The sequence below is a fragment of the Varroa jacobsoni genome, unplaced genomic scaffold, assembly GCF_002532875.2.
Source record: "Varroa jacobsoni isolate VJ856 unplaced genomic scaffold, vjacob_1.0 scaffold_1071, whole genome shotgun sequence".
NCBI lineage: Eukaryota > Metazoa > Arthropoda > Arachnida > Mesostigmata > Varroidae > Varroa > Varroa jacobsoni.
In genome coordinates, this window is record NW_019213973.1 from 94,007 (window position 1) to 113,025 (window position 19,019).

A 19,019-nucleotide genomic window follows, 5' to 3' on the forward strand; every position below is an offset into this window, starting at 1 on the left:
ACATTCGTTACTGTAAATTGTTTTGCCTTATGAAAACATATTGTGATTCTCACAGCTATTTCGACAGATATGTCGAACGTTTTATGATACGATATAAATCCTACTGATCCTAAGGTACCTTGAGCGACGTTAGATGAACCGTATGTCTATAAGAACGCCATCTTGCTAATTATTTTCGACCGTTACGAACTAGTTGGCAGCGTTCCGAACAACGCACCTCTTGTGTAAGGAACGCCATTGCGAACAATGCGTTCCATTACGGGCGTTTATAGGTGGACTTAATCATCTCGTTCGTGTTATCTATAAACATCTACTTTATGTTCATATCGTATTGATACGATGCGACTATGTCTTCGAACGCCAATCACTTTAAACGTTCGCTGTTGCGGGAGCCGTCTGTGTCAGCTCGTTGCCTTCCAGCCTTGAACGCGTCTACGACACTGATTCTCGTCCTTTCGTATATTAAGCATAGTATATATGATGTACTTGTAATAGTGAACGCGTGTAGTTGTATGACTGTTTCTTTATAATATTCACTGTTTGCTGAGCCATTTGGTTGGCGATCGTCAGCGTGGGACGATGGACTAATGATAGTAGAAAGATTTCTCTGCACAAACCGCAATGAAGCGGCGGGAATACTGCTAACGAACGTACCCATGTTGATATAGCAGCGCGCAAGTGATATTATCTAGCGTTCCGGAAGCCCATTGAAGGAATAGGATGCGACGACTACAAGGAAGCCGGATTCGTTACAAATAAATTACTTTTAGGTCTCACGCCCGTTCTAGCTTTCGGGGGCTAGTGGGGCTGAACTGTGATACCGAGAGCGCTAGCCGGTCGTCGTTGGTACCAAAGGAATCTACTGATGGACGTAAGAGTTCGGTGGAATCGAAATGAAATTTCCATCATTTTCTAATAAAATACCACTTGTACAGTGTTGAACTGTTACCTTCCTTTTGGCTACAAATAATTTTCTATTTCAAAAAGAAACCTGTCCTTACCTCAAGTATTGCATCGTGTCTGGTTGAGTTCTTAGATTGCCATGTCGTCACGTGAAATTAAGAAAAAAAGACTTGTATTCATTTTAAGTTTCGAAGTTCCGCCTTTAGCCGAATTTGCCGCCTTTGTCTCGAGATTTGTCTAAGGTTTGATTTTCCAGTTTCATTACAGAACGCATACTGGTCACAGGCATATCATCATGGTTATCACTGGCAGTATCTGTGCGACCATTTCCAACGGTGCTTGATTTCATCTGACCGCGGTAGCCAGCTATTGCAATGGCCACATTCTGTTTTTGCTGCTCTTTTTTGGAATGATGCATACTGCCTGTAGATTCGTTGTTTGATATTTGCGCTAGCAAGTCCTGCAGTGTTACCCTACAATAGGACTTTCGTCACAAAACATATTGCTAGCTGCGCGTTCTGTTGGCTGGCAGCTGAACTGGCAGCTGTTACCATGGTATGGCCATGATCGGATCCAGTAAAAGTGCGAAAATCGCACTAGGCACACAAATGCCATATAAAGTAAGCTTTTTACCTTTGTTTCGGATGCAATGCCAGCCTTTAATGTGGTGTTGTCTCATAAACGCGATGTTAATGTTCATTTTTTGTTCGTAGCAGCATAAACGTGTTCACCAAGCAATATCTGTTTAAACAAAAACAGACGTTGGCATATTTGTTAGAGTAGCTTGGGCCGGCTAGGCCTACTATAAATAGCTAGATTGCAGATGTTTACTTTCTCACTAATAACAATTATAATATAGACACGATACTGATAGTAAAGCTTGAGTACGACGTCCACCACGAGTCTGGGGTGGCGCAGACAGATAAGCGGCCAGACGCTGCCAGTTCGGCTAAGATAAAAAAAATCATAGAACTTTCCAAGTTCACATCATTAGCACACATTATAGTAATTGTTTATTTGAAGGCGGCTGTCATGTTTGTAGAACACGTTGCACAAGAGTTACACTGGTGTGAAAGCGGTTCAGGACAGAACGAGGCGAAAAATATGCGGGGCAGCAATGCATCCGTGGTTATTTTCTATAGCATACGTCGACGTTTATGGGAACCGTTAGTACGAAGCGTTAACCCGAAACACCAGCCAAATATTCTATACAAGCATATGGATCCGCTCATTCGCTCGACAACACGACCATTAAAGTACTGAAAATCAAAGTACAACTTCGAACAGGGCTAGGTCTTTAGGTGAGCGACTTCCGAGCGAATTCTAGCCCCCATCCATTCTAGCGAAATCCATCTGCCCCAAGTATTTTTATATACGTATAGCTGCTACTTGCTACTGAAACCTATCTCTTAAGCACCTTTTCGGGCAAGCACCTTGCATACGCAATCCTATTTAAAGGTATCATTCTGTATAGTTTGTTTCCGGGTAGCAACTATGTTCATTAATCGATGATTGGGTACCTTACGTAAAGAGGTTTGAATAGGCGTTCGTTATAGTTACGATGCGATATTTCATAAACAAGCAAATTAATCATTTAAGTCAGTTCATTCACTGGACGATCATTATCCTGACCTACTTCTCTGTGATGTACGAAATGAGGTCTGGGGGTAGTAGTCTTCGCATGTTTTCGTACAGCTTCCGATGTCATGCGCGTCCTACCGATGGTCATCCGCATTCGTAATTTTTCTCTTTTAAACCCCCAGCTCCCACACGCGGGTATTACTTACTATCTGACATATAATATGCATATATTTGAAAAGGAAAATGCGTCAGTTAGACTCGTTCATTGATTCCTATAACCGAACTCAGACGTACATATGCGTCGGTGTCTATCGTCATTTCGCTGTACAGTTCGTGATGCGATATACAGAATCATAAAGAGAGAACCAGGCACGCGTTGCGTTCTATTTTTATAGTACTTTTACCGCAGTATCATCGGACGGCGCTGCAATAGTAAACGAAAAACACATAAATCAAAACATCTACTCAACAACACTTCGCTACAGCTTATCCTGTGGTGTCCCTGTTGACATGCGTAATGTTTTGTACCTACGTCCACTGCTGCTGGGGTTGTCCGTACCGTTGCGTGTGCAGATACGCGTCCTATACGCTGCAGCTATGAACTAAGGACATCGAATGCGCTATCTGTCGCTGCGGGTCAGGCATTGATCGCGTACGTTTCCCTCTGGAACGACGGTCCGAAGCTACTTCGCTATTAAATTCCTTTCTACCTGGACATCGTTTAACCTAGACACCTTTAGAGATGTTAGTGTTTTAAGCTTCAAAGATACCCAAACGCCTACTTACGCAGACAGACATACCGACTCACTATGGCTGTTAAGCCTCATTTTGAGGCAAATGTTACGACCGGTTCAGGCTTCGGCTTTAGCTCGACAACACGTGGTTCTAGCGGTTCATAGCTTCTGTATTATATCGATTTGCGGACGACACTCGTATATTTAACTTTTTTCTATCCGACTCTAACCGATAGGATAAGATTCGATGATAGTCTGACAGTTGCTTGATGATGATGATGGAATTGCCTCAGTAAGTTGGCAAGATATTTAATTAAAAGACTTTCTTCTGAATTCGAAAATACTCGCACGCTACTAGATCAGTTTCCTTCAGATGGGTAGCTTTGCGACGGCGGAAGCTTACCAAACGTATCAATCATACTGTGATTGCCAGGGGCAGAGTGATTTTGCAAGCAATTACCATGAAACACAACGATAATGCATTTCGATTGCGGGGATATTCTTATGAAGCTGTTTCGCCGTGAAGGAAGCGTATAATTATTGTATGATCGTACTATCAAAAACTGTTTCTCATAGATGAAAGGCAGGAAATTGTCCATTTACTGTTTAGTCGAGAATAAATGCAATGAGCGAAAAAAAAAAAGATGTAAGCAAAGTCAAGCCGCACTGGGGGCCAGGTCTACGTGAAATTTATGGATACACACATGATTGTATCTATGTAGCACATGTAGCACGACACGTAACCTTTCCGGAAGTAAACCTGTACAGCCGGAACAAATTGGCCAGTTAAGTTATTAGACCAACTTCATGAATGAACCAAAACAACAATTAGCTTTCTTCAGACATTTTCACTGTCGTATTACTAAAGCGTTATCGCACCGCCCCTGCCGTACCAGCTGAACACCTCACCCTAAGGCACATTTGATCCACCCGTATGTACGAAAAGGCGTCTATACGCTGAACGCCATAATGATTTATTTAGTATAGATTTAAGTTAAATAATAGTTTCCGATCCGGTGAACAATTTCGAACGCCAACATTCGTAGGCGTTAATGCTCATCGGGTTATCGTAGTTATCGGAGTAATCATACACAGACAAGGTCTTTGTATCTTCAAATATTTCGATTATTATTTTGATAATGTAGGTCCTAATTTGCTTACTATATAAATATAGTATTCGTTGTGTAGATTATTTGCATTTGGGCTTTTCTGGGATAAATTTACTCTGAATTAACAAACTGCTCGTTTCCAATAACGACAACCCGACCCAGTTAAAAAAAAAAAAAGCAGTTGTTATGAACGTGCATAGAATATTAAAAGTGGAGAAGTACTATGTTATATCCTCGGACCCCCACGTGTGGATCCTTAAGTCAGAAGCCACGTCTTGTTACCCGGATGGCACGTCCTGCCGCCCGATATGTTTACTGTGCGTAAAGCCTAGTCCCATGCGCAGGGTCGCAGTCGCAGTCCAAGATCGTCATCAACCTGGGCACGTGTTTCTGTTTCGCTCGTCAGTGTTTACCTAGAGCGATGGGGGCACTTGTTGCACTTAGGTTTGCTGACGGTCGCATGTCTATGCTCCTCTGTTTAGCTGAGGACCACGTTTTGTCAGCCTGTCTCAGGCTCCTCTGAATATCTCCTATTCCGCCATGTGTTTCGAACGACAATGATAGAATTCGTGACGACGACTCATAAGCGTATTATATGTATAATAATTATCAGCCAATTATAGCAATGAGATGATACCGAGCTTGTGTGATATAAATACAGGTTGAGATATACCGCTGGTTTATTTCAGCGTCATTTCAATTGCGTCAATTATTACACATGTGACGGTTCTCCCGAGAAACAGTGACTAACAATCACGGGCACACATCAACGGGTGCACATACGCATACACTCAGACAAAGATCCGAGCGAACGTCTCCACAATGCTATTTGAGGGCCGTTAGCTGTAGCGTTCGTGACAACGTGACGAAAGCGCTCTGACGTCAAACAATCTATATGCTTCTCCATTAGCTTTTTTTTGTCCATGACAATAAATGGGCGACTCCTGAAAAACAGGGAGGATCGAATCAGACAGCCAGAGTGAAAAGATAGAAAAGCGGGCGTAAAATGGGACGACAGGTAAGTAACTGCTCTGTCAACAAGCTGTCAAATTGCAGGGAATAGTCGCCGTGTTCCGGATGGACCACACCAGCGATAAAGGTGCCATTGAAAACCACGTTGCAAAATAAAGTTCTTCAAAGGATTTTCGTCTCTTACTAATGGCGTAGCGGGTAACGTGTTCGTCTGACAAACCTAAAGGACACGTGGTGATTTTGGATTTGAATCCGACCATGAACACGTTTCATTTCATATTGGGAGTTATCCATCTGACGGAATGCCTAACAATAGTGCCGGACATAAAATTCGGACAAATGAAGGTTCTTATATAGTTATTTGATGAAGAACATCATTTTTAGTTATCGAACTATTCAAGTTCACTTAGTAATAATATTAATCAAGAATAAACAATAAAAGCAGACACATATTCCCGACGGGCGTTACGCTCATGAGCTTAATATATAGCAATGTATAATAGTTTTTTTTCCATCAGCCTTCTCCTATAGCGGTACTGCACGTGATGGTCAATCGCTAAAGAACCATACTAATACCAGGCAAACAATTTCCTCGTAGAAAAATGTGCGAATTACACTTAAGTTCACATCTACTGTGTAGGGCAGAGCGTGAAAGAAGAAAATACGAATGTGTCCATAGTGCCTGCGCAGTCGTTTACCCAACTTCTCAGTCGGTTAAATGACGATACGATGCTAGACGGCGCAAAAGCTACAAATGGCTCTGAGTCAAGCGCATGACAGTTGCTACATCGTATCGCCATCATGCCCCATGGTTTCCCACAGCCATTCGCGATGTATGAATGTGTGCGCGTACGTGCTAGCGTGCAAGCGAGCGATAGTATTGCCGTCTATACAACGTGGAAAGCGTTCCCTTGTAGCTGTTTTGCTCTTGCCTTGTAACGACCGCGGATCGGTGCCGTTGCTACGTTGCACAAAGAACCTTCTTCAGTTGCTACTGCCGCCGCTGTTTTTGTTGTTGTTATTATTATTGTTATGTTCCCATCCATTAAAGTAATGCGGAGTTTTCGAAGACGTACGTGCAGCGATACCCCTCTACGTACTGACCCTCTGTATACTCCGCTAGTGATTCCGCGTTTGCTGCTGATGAAACGGAGAGGCTAGTGATGACCTGGATTCCCAATTACGTTTCCGATAGCGCCGGATCCTGTGTAGCGATGTCCTGTAGGTGGAAGAAAGCTGCATGGAAATGTTTGAAGAGGTAGCATCTATTATTCCACGTGGCCGTAGTAATTTGGCGTTGCCTATTCGTCAAGTGGATTTTAGGAAAGCGTTGCTTACCGTTGTCTTTGTTGTTGCCGCTAAAAGAATGGTTCGGCGACTTATGGTAACCGTTTGATTGACGGCGGCACAGTCTGCAGCTGCAACAAAGGTAGTGCAATTAAGGCTGCCAGCTTCGCTGTTGCTATTGTTGCTACGGCTGTTTAAACGCAGCATAAGTGGGGAGACCTTGTTGCCGTTTGGTGAAATCTCGCTCGCACCCTTTACCTGCTTGTATCGAATCGTTCTAGTAAATTGTAGTAATATATATATATATATATATATATATATATATATAGCAATATAAAATAAAAAAAGATCCTTATATTTTTCCTATAAGCATACTGTTACCAGACGATTGTCACGGACCTAAGATTGCAATTGGGTTAGGTAGCTTGATATTAATCTACTTACTAAACACTTACGCAATTATTGTTCAGTATGCAAAATATCTTAATAATGGTGCAGTTGTTGGCGGCCTTGCTTGGCATCAGACAACAGAAATCTGCATCTCTTTTCGTTGAGCTCCTAAAAAAATCCAAGAGATTCCGCTACTTCCTACACCCGTTCGTACGCGTTGTGAAAGCGTGTGCATTATGGGAAAGTTGAAATTTTCAACCACTCGTTAGTTATTCCTGCTAAAAGAAGCTTGTAAGCCAACCAGCATCACCTATGCTATATTCCACCGTACCGACTCTCATCAACTCCCATTGACTGTTGTAAATCATCACCATTCCGCTTATTCTTGGGCAATTATATACTTGTAGACTATTAGTTATGTTCCCGTTTGCGTCGTCTATGGGGCACCGAGAGAAACAACAGCCACGGATCTAAAGAGTCGCCACATGGCTTGACGTAGAAACTACGCAGCCCACCTGCAGGCCATGTCCACGACGCTACGAAAAACAGATGGGATTGTGGAGGTCTCGGTAGTGCTAATCGCATTACATTGTGCGGACAGTAAGTACGAGCCAGGAAGCACCGTTCAACAAATCGATATGTCCTGAGTATCTTCGGCTTTAACAGCTTTAACTGCAACACATTATTGCATAGTTTTTTATTTCTGCATGTGCATGCGTGACTGTGCACAACAGTATGTCGCTTCTGCATGTACCATGCAAAAGGCGAAATAGCTCTGAATGTTGCCGCTTCCAATCAGTGAATGTGTGGTTTTAAGCGTAGCGTCCAACAGCTGCCTCAACAACGTCGGTTGCGACAGTTGTTAATACAGATGATATATTAACACTCATTCATATATCGAGGAAATATATACTGTGGCAAGTTCCTGTGTCTTGATTCAGCCGATGATAAGCCAAGATAATCCAAATGGCGGCAACGGGAAACGAAAAAAAATGCAACACTAATGACCCTAATATGGACGCCTAATGTTGTCAGGGTATTTAATCGATGGCGATTGCTTCAGCCTTCCGGTCAGCCGGTTGCAATTTTTGCTGTCTTCGTGACGTTCAGCTCAAATTATGCTCTTCGACCCGTCTGGTTAATGGTAGTCGTTGTTGTTTGTCTGCCGCCATCGAACAGTTTGACGTGCGACGTTTAGGCGACACAACAGGACGCGCCTAGATATAGCTAATCCTAGGAGAAGCCCCGGCTTGCTAGCCGAATAGAATATGGGGCAATGGTCCCACCGCGAAAATTCTGCCGCGAAGCGAATGTTACATTGTGCCACCCTCCACCTGCTGCTTACGCTGCATCGTCGCCATATCTCCTATTTGCCTTTTTTGTATGCGTATGTTCCAGCATCTAAGAAACTAGACTGGGCGTGTTTTCGCGCATCTGTGCGTTTCTGTGTGATTAGGTGCTCGAATTGATTAAAAAAGGAAGATGGAGTTAACGGAAAAAGGGGAGTAAAGCCTCCTGGAATGAAATGAGATGCAGCTGGAATATCCACGTAGTTACACGGTTCGTCGTCAGTAGAACGAAAATGTCGCCCGATAAAAGCGACGGCGACAACTGCAGTTATGAAGATTTTGTCATAAGCCGTCTGTTGTTGTGGCGACAAAGACATCTCCGTCAGGCGCTGAAGGCTACAAATCGTAGAAGCTAACCGTAGAGGTTAATAGAATTTCGTGTATGTGTGTGAGAACGAGGTTGTCGTACCGGATTCTTCGAACGGACCCTATAAATTGCCACATCCGCTGCGCATGGTCCTGACTGTGACTGTAAAGTAACAAAAGTTGATGTTCACCTATGGTAAGGCGACCGGTTAGTTACTGATATAGCCGACAGGAGACGGACATCATAAGCGGCACCGAATCATGATAAACTAGTTCTACTCTGCGACGGCCAGTAACAGTGATTCGATAGTCGACGTGTCGCTGTGAAGTCTGCGACGACATGGTATCTTCTCGTATGAGAGACAAGAGCAGCACCATAATGCTTCGTTTATGGGGCGGCTAGGCATCCAGCCAGCCTGCGTGCCTTGGGCGGAGCGGAGAAACCTCTTTCTTGCCTACGAAGCGTTATCAGCTGTAATGGTTGGGTGAGTCGCGCACCGTTGTGGACATTCAACACAGACAAACAGCTTGGCCAGTCGCTCGTAAGCTGGCTGTTTGACGCTGCTGCTGCCTCTATCACGACCATATATACTTGTAGTACACTTGCCATCCACTTGTGCTATTGACGTAGTAGATGCTGTCATTGCCATCGATGCCACCGCCGCAGCCATAGCGACAGCACAGGCAGGATCGGCACCAGCCACTTCACAGCCAGAATCGGTTCCTACGCGCTATGCGTGGTCCGACACGCGCTAATCCGGCGGCGCGCACTAGTTCATGGTATTTTCTAGCGGCAACATTGAACGCTCTAGCCGAGTTCCTAGGAGAGGCAACAGTAATCGAACAATCGTTAGTCCCTTCTTAGCGGTGTATGTATCGCGTTCCAGTCGTCATCGTCGATTTCGTTGTCGTGCTGATGTACGCTACGCCGTCGTGCAGCGTGCAGTGCCCATAACTGTGTGCAACTATAACCGTCAGTGTTGTTTCGTGCTGCTGCCGTTGTGCTGACAGTGGGAATGAATCTTCTGCTGGCTACTAGGGGCAACTGGTCAGGTGTCCCTCCCTAGCAGGAACTGACCATTAGTCAGAACGCACAACTACAGGAAATGATAACAGTGACATTCGCCGCCGCCGCTGCACGCAGAGCATCCCTTTGCTCTTTAGTTCTCGTGGTCGACAACTAGGACCGCTTCCGTACGAGCAAGCGGAACGGCAAACAGATGGCACTGCTGTCCTCGAACCCTGAGTGATCGAATGAATCAACCGACAAATGAAGGTCTAGAGCGACAACGTAGCTGCTGATGCTGCTACATCAGCGGCAACAAATCTGGACAAGTGGGACCGACGTAAACGTTGGTACTGACATTAGCGGCTTCAATACTCCCGCCGACCACCCTGAGATAAGGGCTGCTTCGCAAGCATTATCCAACAATGTGCGAATTGGCTTTGCATCTTCTGTTGTAGGTTAAAGTAACTAGCTGAAGGCGTTGCAGCGGAACACATACGGAAAACAACTGGTTCCTCATCGTATATTGTTACAGACCAGTTCTGGAAATCCGGCAACGATAATCTGACGTTGCTCAGGGCCTTTACGAACGTTTAGTCAAACAGAGAATTTCACAGAAGAGTCAAACCATCGTAGCAACAGTGGCAAGCAGCGTCTGTCAGCATTCTAATCTCGGCATGACAATGAAAGATTTTCGCATTGCTCACCCACTGAACATATCGCCAAGAAATAGGAATACGCACTGGTTTCGCTCCATGGGGTAACGTCGCGCGCGTGTTAGGGTACGAGCAGTGCCCATCAACAGGGAAGTCTCTGTTTAGCGAAACAACGCGCGGGTGATTTTCTCGTCGCGTCGGATCTGTGGAAAAGGTCCATCTGTCGAGCTGATGTATCGTGAAATGATAATGGAAATCGATACCTTGAGTTTACTTATGTGGACTTGGTCGGCGGATGAAGTTCGTTTTCCCCCCTCTGTTAGTTCGAATATAGCAGTCATTTTTCTAATAAGTAGCTGAGACGTAAGCAATTCGTTTATCAGCATTTATTTTTTGCCAGAGTAAAACTGCCTACAACTAACTAGCGGCAATAGGAACGTTCGAGGTTTTCGGTTGAGCAGTGCCCGTTCTTGTGGATGTACACAGATGTCCTACGAACAACGATGAAATGTCGGCGACGTCGTCGCCTAGAGGAGGGGAAGGAAAAATTAGCCCGTATGGCTTGTTCCAAAGTTGTGGATCTGACTTCTTTGAACTCGGCTGAGCTTCAGGCAGGTCTTTTGTGCGCTTTGATTCGGGCCGGTCACGCGATAATGGCCCTTATGCTCTGCGCCGTCAGGTTGCTGCGGAACAATGTGCCTCGTATTGAATTCGGTACGATACGTGGAGACTAGACAGTTGTACCTGGATTGTGAACTAGATAATATGGCTGTACGGATAGCTATTTCGTTGTCTGTTTACCTCTGGCGATCTCCCAATACTAAGATGATTAAATATTTACTTGTTATACATATATGGTTATGTAAATTGTTTTTAAGCCCAAGTGATTTTTGTAGTAGACTGTGTGTAGGACTGTTAATGACATTTGCTCGGGTCAATCGGGAATCATCTATTTATTACTGCTACATTGTCAGTAAACTTCGTACCGTAGATATGGTTGTCATTGATTACACGATAAGTGACGATAGTGTTTGATTGCTTTCGTCACTTTAGGTGGAATCAGTATATGATCGGCATACCCCCACTTCTCCCCGCAGCTCGAGATATGTAATTTTGTTTACGCTTGCAGCGGGTTCATTGTTGTTTATAGGGGAACGCTCGCTGATAAATACTTATCGGTGCCGAAAACTCAAATTGTGTATGTATGTGGGAATAGTATAAGGTCCCTCGCCTTCCCTTCTAGTAAATGCAGATGGCGCCAGACCCCAGCAGAAGCAGTACCAACGATAATGACATGCTGATTCGTAAGTCTAGAGCGGATCGGGACTAACTGTACTGGCAAACACTAAACTTTGTGTAAATTATAGAAAAAAAAAATGCTATTATGTACCTGCTCGCCCACTACTACTGACAATGACGACAATAGCCTCCAAGCCAGTCTTTTCTTGTTTTGCCCTTTTGTTATATGCAAGGTAAATGGCGTGAAAACTGTATCGAAAAAAAAAAAAATTGATATTCAAAGTTCTCTTGCTTCGACACACGCGTCCAGCGTTCAACTTTCTGTAAACGTCGGGGGTGGGGGCGCCAGCCAAATCGCGGGTAGCCTCGCAATGGCTATTCGTAAATTGAGTAACAGCTGTAATTTTCGGATCCGTCAAATCTAACCCAGACTAATTAACCGCCAAAGTTCTTTTGGTCGTTTAACGTCGCTATTCGGCTTAGCTGTACAGGTGTGAAAAGCGTGTGCCGTGTAAACGAGTATCATTGTACAAGTCCAAGGTGTGCCTATTCATCTGGGTGCTTTTTTTTTTCAATACGAAACTGTACATGTTATGTTTTTTTTTCCTATTCATTGCTGCACTGTTTTGTCCTATAACAGCAGCTTAATTCACCGAAAGAAAATAAGGACGAGTAATCGATGAATCTTTGGCAATTAGAAGTGTTACTATTATCGTTAATAGTGCAATTGTTCATAAATATGAGAACTATGCAGTAGAATCTATGTATTGGCGTTTCGGATTTAGAGCTGTCGGATTTTATATATATTGTACTATAATAGAATACAAGTACGTACTAGATGGTGGAATTTTTTAATTTTATTTTACCTTTGTGATTGTTAATCAATCTGTGGGCCTTTTTTTCTCGAATTCACTATATGCCAATTGTCCCATATATTCGCCTAATTGTGTACGCGTATCCTGAAAAAGTGTTCAATATTCTTGACCTTTTTTTGCTCGTTCTAGGCCTCGACGACAGAAATGTCCCGAAAGCAGTTCGAGCGACAGAAAATACAACGTCTACGCCGATCACAGCCACTAGCCAGTCCCAAAATGGTCTGTCCGTCACTGGCGATGCCAGAATAAGTCCGGCTAAGGTAAGCGCTTACCGTTACATCCCATTACATTTCTTCAACAATCGCTAAATTAACTGCTCAGTCGAACATAGTTTCAACATGCAGCGTCTAAAAATCGTCGATGAGATAAAATGTTATTACTTGTCAGATTTCGCCGACAGGACAACTCGTGATATTCTTTACCTGATTCTACATGCAAAACACTAACATGATAGTGAAGAGCACAAGATAATGAGATGCTGATACCACTATCATTGCACGAACTAGTGACCGCTAATTTTCATATCGCTGACCCGTTTGTGGAAATTATAAACAGCATATGAGTGTGTTCCGTTTTTCCTCAAGTCGATGTAAATGTTCATTGTTGAAGACTAGCAATCTTCGTTCAGTAGACTCAATCAAATCAACAATCGGATATTCATAGTTCTATTATTATTATTATTATACATGGAGGCTATTGAATATTCAGAGAACACCACGCACCGTATGTATATACAATACCGGCGCTGTCTGAGGAAGTTACTCTGATCGCCAAGATTCAGTAGTTTATTGAAAGCAGATTAAAGATTTTCAACTGTATTACCAGTGTGTGCACTGCGTTAAAAATCTAGTCGTCCGCGTAACATATGCGCGTTAAAGTGTACGAACGTTATGGCGTCGATTGTGTCGACCGTTTTGTTCAGAATCTCTACTTTTAATATAGTTCCTTCAGTAAAATGTGACTATATCCATTGTCTAACATGTACATTAGCTCTTATACCAGCAACAATTTATATATATATGTGTATATATATATATATACACATATATATATATATATATATATCATAAACAAATGAACGATTTCGATGAAATAAATACTACAGCATTGTTGATAACTGATAGATTTAGTTGAATGGCAAATGCGTTTAGATATATAGGGCATTCTACCATATACCTATTTATTTAGCACCCTTAATGCCACTAGTTGCTTGTCATTTATAACGGATCTATGGAGAATAAAATCATTATCAGCTTTTTGTTGAATCGTAGCATGCTTTCTAACCAAGAAGCGTCATTGCTTTGTCTTTTTTTTTTTTGCTGCTTTCGGACATCGGCATCGTTTTTCAGTCGGAATTTGAAAATGAAATCCTTCGACTCGGCGAAACGTGTGAAGCTCGAAGCGTCGAGTTAACCGTAATACGCAGCGAACTCCGACGATCGTCCGTAGCATTTAGTGCAATGGCTCTTGCAGCTCAATATTGGAGCGAGAGGTTAAAGCGCACGGAAGGCTATTCCCAGCAACTCAAAGGCCAACTGCAAATGGCGGAAAAGGTCATCCTCAAGGCTCACAATGATATCGGTATGTATAGAATACATGTTACGGTCGAAAAACTTTCATGTTACATCGCAAGTGGTTACTAATTATCTAAAACGGTTCGGGGTGGATGTGCTTCAAGATCGCCTGAGTCGGACGTAATCGTATCATCTTCGTCTGGGACAAAAAAAATATCAGGATGCTTCTCGTATAGAAACCACAGTTGATGATACGGTTACCTAAATACGTGCGTTTGAATGCGCTCTTCATCTTTACAGGGAAAAACAGGACTAAGTTTAAGATAGCCTTCTAATTAACTTGAACTTATCTCTTAATTAGCCACTGAATGTAACACAGTTCCTTTTTTAGGACCTTCAACGAATACTGCCATATGTCCAGTTTTTGTTCGATGTTACGTAAATATGCTTTTTTACGAATCAATCAACGTAGACGTGCCATCGTTAAACGAGAGAAAACAAAACTGAGCTCCATTTATTTACTAGTAACATCATAGTCACGTACCTTCATCACACGCCCCATTCATCCCAAAATGATTCATGCTGTAGGCGATGTAGCTCTTAAGGCTCAACACCGGCTAATTCTGTTACGTTACCCGCTAAAAGGTATCCGAACATGTTAGAAATCTTACCATCTCAACACTTAGTCGTTTTACTTCGTACATTCGTAAAGTGGGCCAAAGGTGTGATTAACTCAGCAAATTGACACATAGGTAATTCTTAACCGATTATTTCGTAAGATCAGCTCAGCAGTGAGCCTCATGTTGAACCGGATCGACATGCTCGTTCCGGCACATCAAGCGGCGTTGCCAACATTATCGTTATAAAATTCGTTCCTCCCGACGTTCTACGCTTGCTTCTGCTGAAGAAGCGGGCAGACTTCCTAGGCGTCCCCGGGGCGTCACAGACGGCCTGTTGTGGGTGGAGCAATGAAATCTTCGTTACGCTCTGCGGGTGCCTATTCTCTGCTTCGTTCCGGCGACTAAAGATATCGAGACAAACTGCGCTACGAGCCCGCTTTCACCTAGCTCCCACCATGTTTTTGCTTATTTTTCACTAGCTTGAACTGGCGTAGTTTATTTATATTCACCCAGATTTCCTTTTCTTTCTATTTTGGCTTTTCGTCTTATAGTAGGAAGTCAACAATGTAGCACCGAGTGCGGTTAGCATGTACTGTGGGCACGAGCTACAATGCAGAGTCATCGAAATTTCTGCGAGCGAACTATATAACAACGTGCAAAAATCAAATATAGGGGAGAAATGAAGAATAACTATCGATGCTATATAAATATACTTATTCCAGGTACATTGATTTTAATCATGCGGTTACATAGTTTCCCCGTTCCGAAACGTGTGTGAAAAAAATTATGGAAAATAATTTTTACCAATCTGAATGTTTAGTTAGTAAAATTGACTTGTAAATCAGTATACAAATTAAACGAAAAATGCCGTCGAAAAATATTTACCAGTGTACGATCTACGCCCAAAAACATTACGGTCTTCAAGAGTGTTGTATGTTTACCGTCATTATACGTATATATTTCTTTTCTGCCAAATCTGAATTGGATGTCGAGCCGTTTATAATAGAATATATATAACTATTTAACTAAACTGATCTACATATATTAAAGATCAGCAGAAATATCTGAGGAAAACCAAACAAAATTTCGAAAAATACTTTATCTTTTCAATTCGTAAGGGCGCACTTGTTACTTTGGCTAGTCGTGTGAACGCGACATGCTCTAACAATCTTTTTATAGTTTCAAAATGAAGGGTTGCTAACTATCAATCACGGATAAAAATTTACATGTGCCGTCATCTGTATACGATAGTAATGAGAAGACAGACGAACTATTACTAGGCTACTGGGGTTGAACGAAGTACTAGTTAAATCTAAAGTTTTCGCTTCGTCCCAAAGAAGTTGAATGTCCGGTTTCTAATCGGCGGTCACTTGAATATGGAACTGCATGGGTTGTGAAATGAACAGAAAAGCAGGATACTGCTTTCTATTTTTTGCGCCAAAACGGTTCCGCACCGGAACCAGGCTATTTGGCTAGAATGTGCCAGAAAACACGAGGCGCTACGCGGAAACGACTAAGACGACATCTAGCGACTAATTATCACAACTATCGTATTAGATCGTACAGATCGGTACATGCATTTGATTAGAGCAGAAATCGGCCATCCACATCGACTTTGAACATTAAACATTAAACATTAAACTTCACAAAATCGCCTTAGCTATTTTTATAGTGAAATTAAACTGAGATGAGTTGAAAAATGTCTCCAGAACGTTCAAGTACTACTCAATCATTCCTTACTAATGAGACCCCCCCCCCCCCCCTACCGAAGATCAGTGACAGATCGAGCTGAATTTGTTTTTGAGCGCAGGAAGCACAGAGAAGCCGAGATAAAACACATTGCCGTTTGTAGTCTCATTCCTTCCCTAATTAAATGGTCCTAATCTTCCTTGTCGTGAAATAACATGTTCAGCCATTTATCAGGGTAACCCTATCCTTCAGCCATAACCATATAAGCCTATTATATATTAGTATCTTCTTGAGCCTGCAACTACTGTGTGTAATATTATTTATTTTCCCATACGCCCCGAGATTAGGTTTCTCTAAAGATCACCCACGATCATGTCGATGTCCTAAATTCCTTCTGAACTTACCTCTCTCAATTAGATCTATTTCGTAGGCTATGTACGACCACAATACGTGCTGTGATTGGGTTTTCTTCTTCGACAGTGAGTTTATATCTACTGTGAGATAGCGCATCCTCGTCGCCCGTATCTTAGAGAATAGTCGGCAGACAAAGACATCGCGGGTGATTCGTGCCGGTGCCGCGATGGCGCCTGGCGTCGCTACACCGATCGAAAAACTGGGAGAATGCATTGTTCCGCAGCATTTCCACGTCTGAATTTGGCCGGCGTCCAAAAAGAGGCCAACGGCAAACAGCAAAGGGTATTAGTACGCGTAATGGAGGGGCCAACGCGTATTTCGAGTAGAGTCAAGGTGGCCATAGTTGATGGGAGGGGCGGTATTCGCCTCGTAGACTACATTATAAGTCAGTAATATACGTTTATTTTTTAAGCATCCGTGGCAAAACGTGACCGATAGAACAGAGGTCACACAAGAGAAAATGGAGTGAGAGAGAGAGAGAGCCTGCATCCAACAATAGGAAAGTTGTATTTGACGACCATGAAGTGTAGTTTATCCTGACATCGATAGCGAAACGGATTCAGCGCTTATTGATGTCCATTACGCATATGCTGTCCTCGGCTGGCAATCTTATCGTGATGCCTCGCAGACAATATGGGTCCTGCAGTGAGTCGCAACGCTTGCGTACCCCTTATTTTAAAGTTAAGTAGTTCACATAATTTAATCAATAGCTAGCTCGAGTGTGACTCCATAGCAGGCCTCCAGATGTTCCAGTTATCGAAGTGTTATCAGTAAGACACAGTTAGGCTAGACGTTGAAACGACCATCTTGTCTCTATAGCCCAGCAAACCTCAGTGGAACGACAGCTAAAATCTTACCCCAGTTCAATACGCTTTCTGTTCGAGTTGTCTTTTCTATTATCGCAGCTGTTCTTATTGTATCGCTCGTTCGAAACGAGAGCTGCTTTGAACGTGTTGTGTCACGCTGACAAGACGTCTCAGCTAAACGCGTCAGGTCGGTTTGTTCTGCTACGCAGTGGTACTTCTGGTACGCAGAGCCACTGAGGGATTTTTTGCATTCTTGATTACGTGCTGTGGTTGTAAGTTCCGTACGCAAGAGATTCAGATGCACGCTGCTAACCGGCTGACTGTTAACAAATACGCGCAACAGGAAGTCCTTTCTACCGTATCAAGTCATGAATAGATATTACGTTTCTATTATTACCAGTATGACTATGATTTCGTTGACGGTAAAGGCGAAGTACTTACGAGGAGCTGGCCTTCTCTTATACATTTTTGCACGCATCTAATAATTGGCAGGCCATATTCAGTTCGCGGGACGTCGATCGTCCCCCGCATCGGCATTTATATTGTGCTCGGCGGGAAAACGATCCGTAACGTACAATAGCCGATCCTATTCGACCTCGTGTCCTCCTAGTCAAGCGACGGCCATTGTAGTTGAGGCAATTATTTAGCTGCTTATGTAAGTGAGGCGCAAAAAAGAAGAGTGTACATTTTCACGACTTATGACTGTACGACTGTAATCTTCTGGCCGGTCAAACGAGACTAGCAGCGGCGTTTGCCGGGAATGGTCATCTGAACGACTCAGATTATCGTTGGCGTTTGACTTTGATTAATAAAACGGCTCACAATGGAACGCGCTGAATATGAATGGTGGCTGATTTGTGCGGTGTTTATATGACCTGTCTAAATGCTAAAAAATTATGGAAATCTTGTAGCGACTTCATGTCAAATAGTTTACCCTTCTAAGTCGACCATTTGCCATTTTTTTTTTTAGCAATTACGTATCGATTATGGCTCGAAACGTTTGCCAAACATTTAGGCACAACAAACAAGTCAATGATCAGATTATGAAGACGGGATCTTGAACGCATCGTTTTTACCTTGTGCGTTGCGCAATAGTCATGTCGTTATTCCTAGGCTGGCGACACAGCCATGATCGGCATGCAAAATTTGCCGATATCCTAGGCAAATCGCCGACAGTCCTGTGCCAGTATTGATTTTAACGAAGTCCATAAAAACACAAGTCTTTCTCTCCTTCCTTCGCTCTATCTCCAATAAATCATACGTCGGATATAATAGAGCGAAGCTGTCCGAGAGAAATTGCCAGCGACAACACACAGATGAACCGGATAGCCAAAAGAAGCCGGTTGACATCAGCCGCCCACGTGGTTCGAATGAAAAACAGTTTAATCATTCAAGAGCGCACGAACAACAGGCACTAAGCGCAAATTCTGTTGCGTCCGCTCTGAGGATACAGATCGGGCTAAAGATGAGCGCCATCTGGACGAAATGCGTTGAATCTCAGCCGAGACCGCTCAGTGAAACGACAGACCCTTCGGCGGCCAGAGGAGTGCTAGCATCGTTCGTCTCGAC

The 19,019-nt window shown here is 43.2% G+C and overlaps 1 protein-coding gene across 2 annotated transcripts in view; it reads left to right on the forward strand.

Moving 5' to 3' along the window:
- The window catches only part of LOC111266318 (uncharacterized), a 52,513-nt gene that overhangs the window by 7,245 nt on the left and 26,249 nt on the right, over window positions 1-19,019 (forward strand). For both annotated transcript variants that reach the window (XR_002684025.2, XM_022843725.2), the window contains exons 2-3: window positions 12,537-12,667; window positions 13,757-13,988. Coding sequence is in view for 1 of the 2 variants with exons in the window: in XM_022843725.2 (XP_022699460.1) it covers window positions 12,537-12,667; window positions 13,757-13,988 (363 nt within the window). In the remaining variant the exon portion in view is untranslated. The remainder of the gene's footprint in view (window positions 1-12,536; window positions 12,668-13,756; window positions 13,989-19,019) is intronic.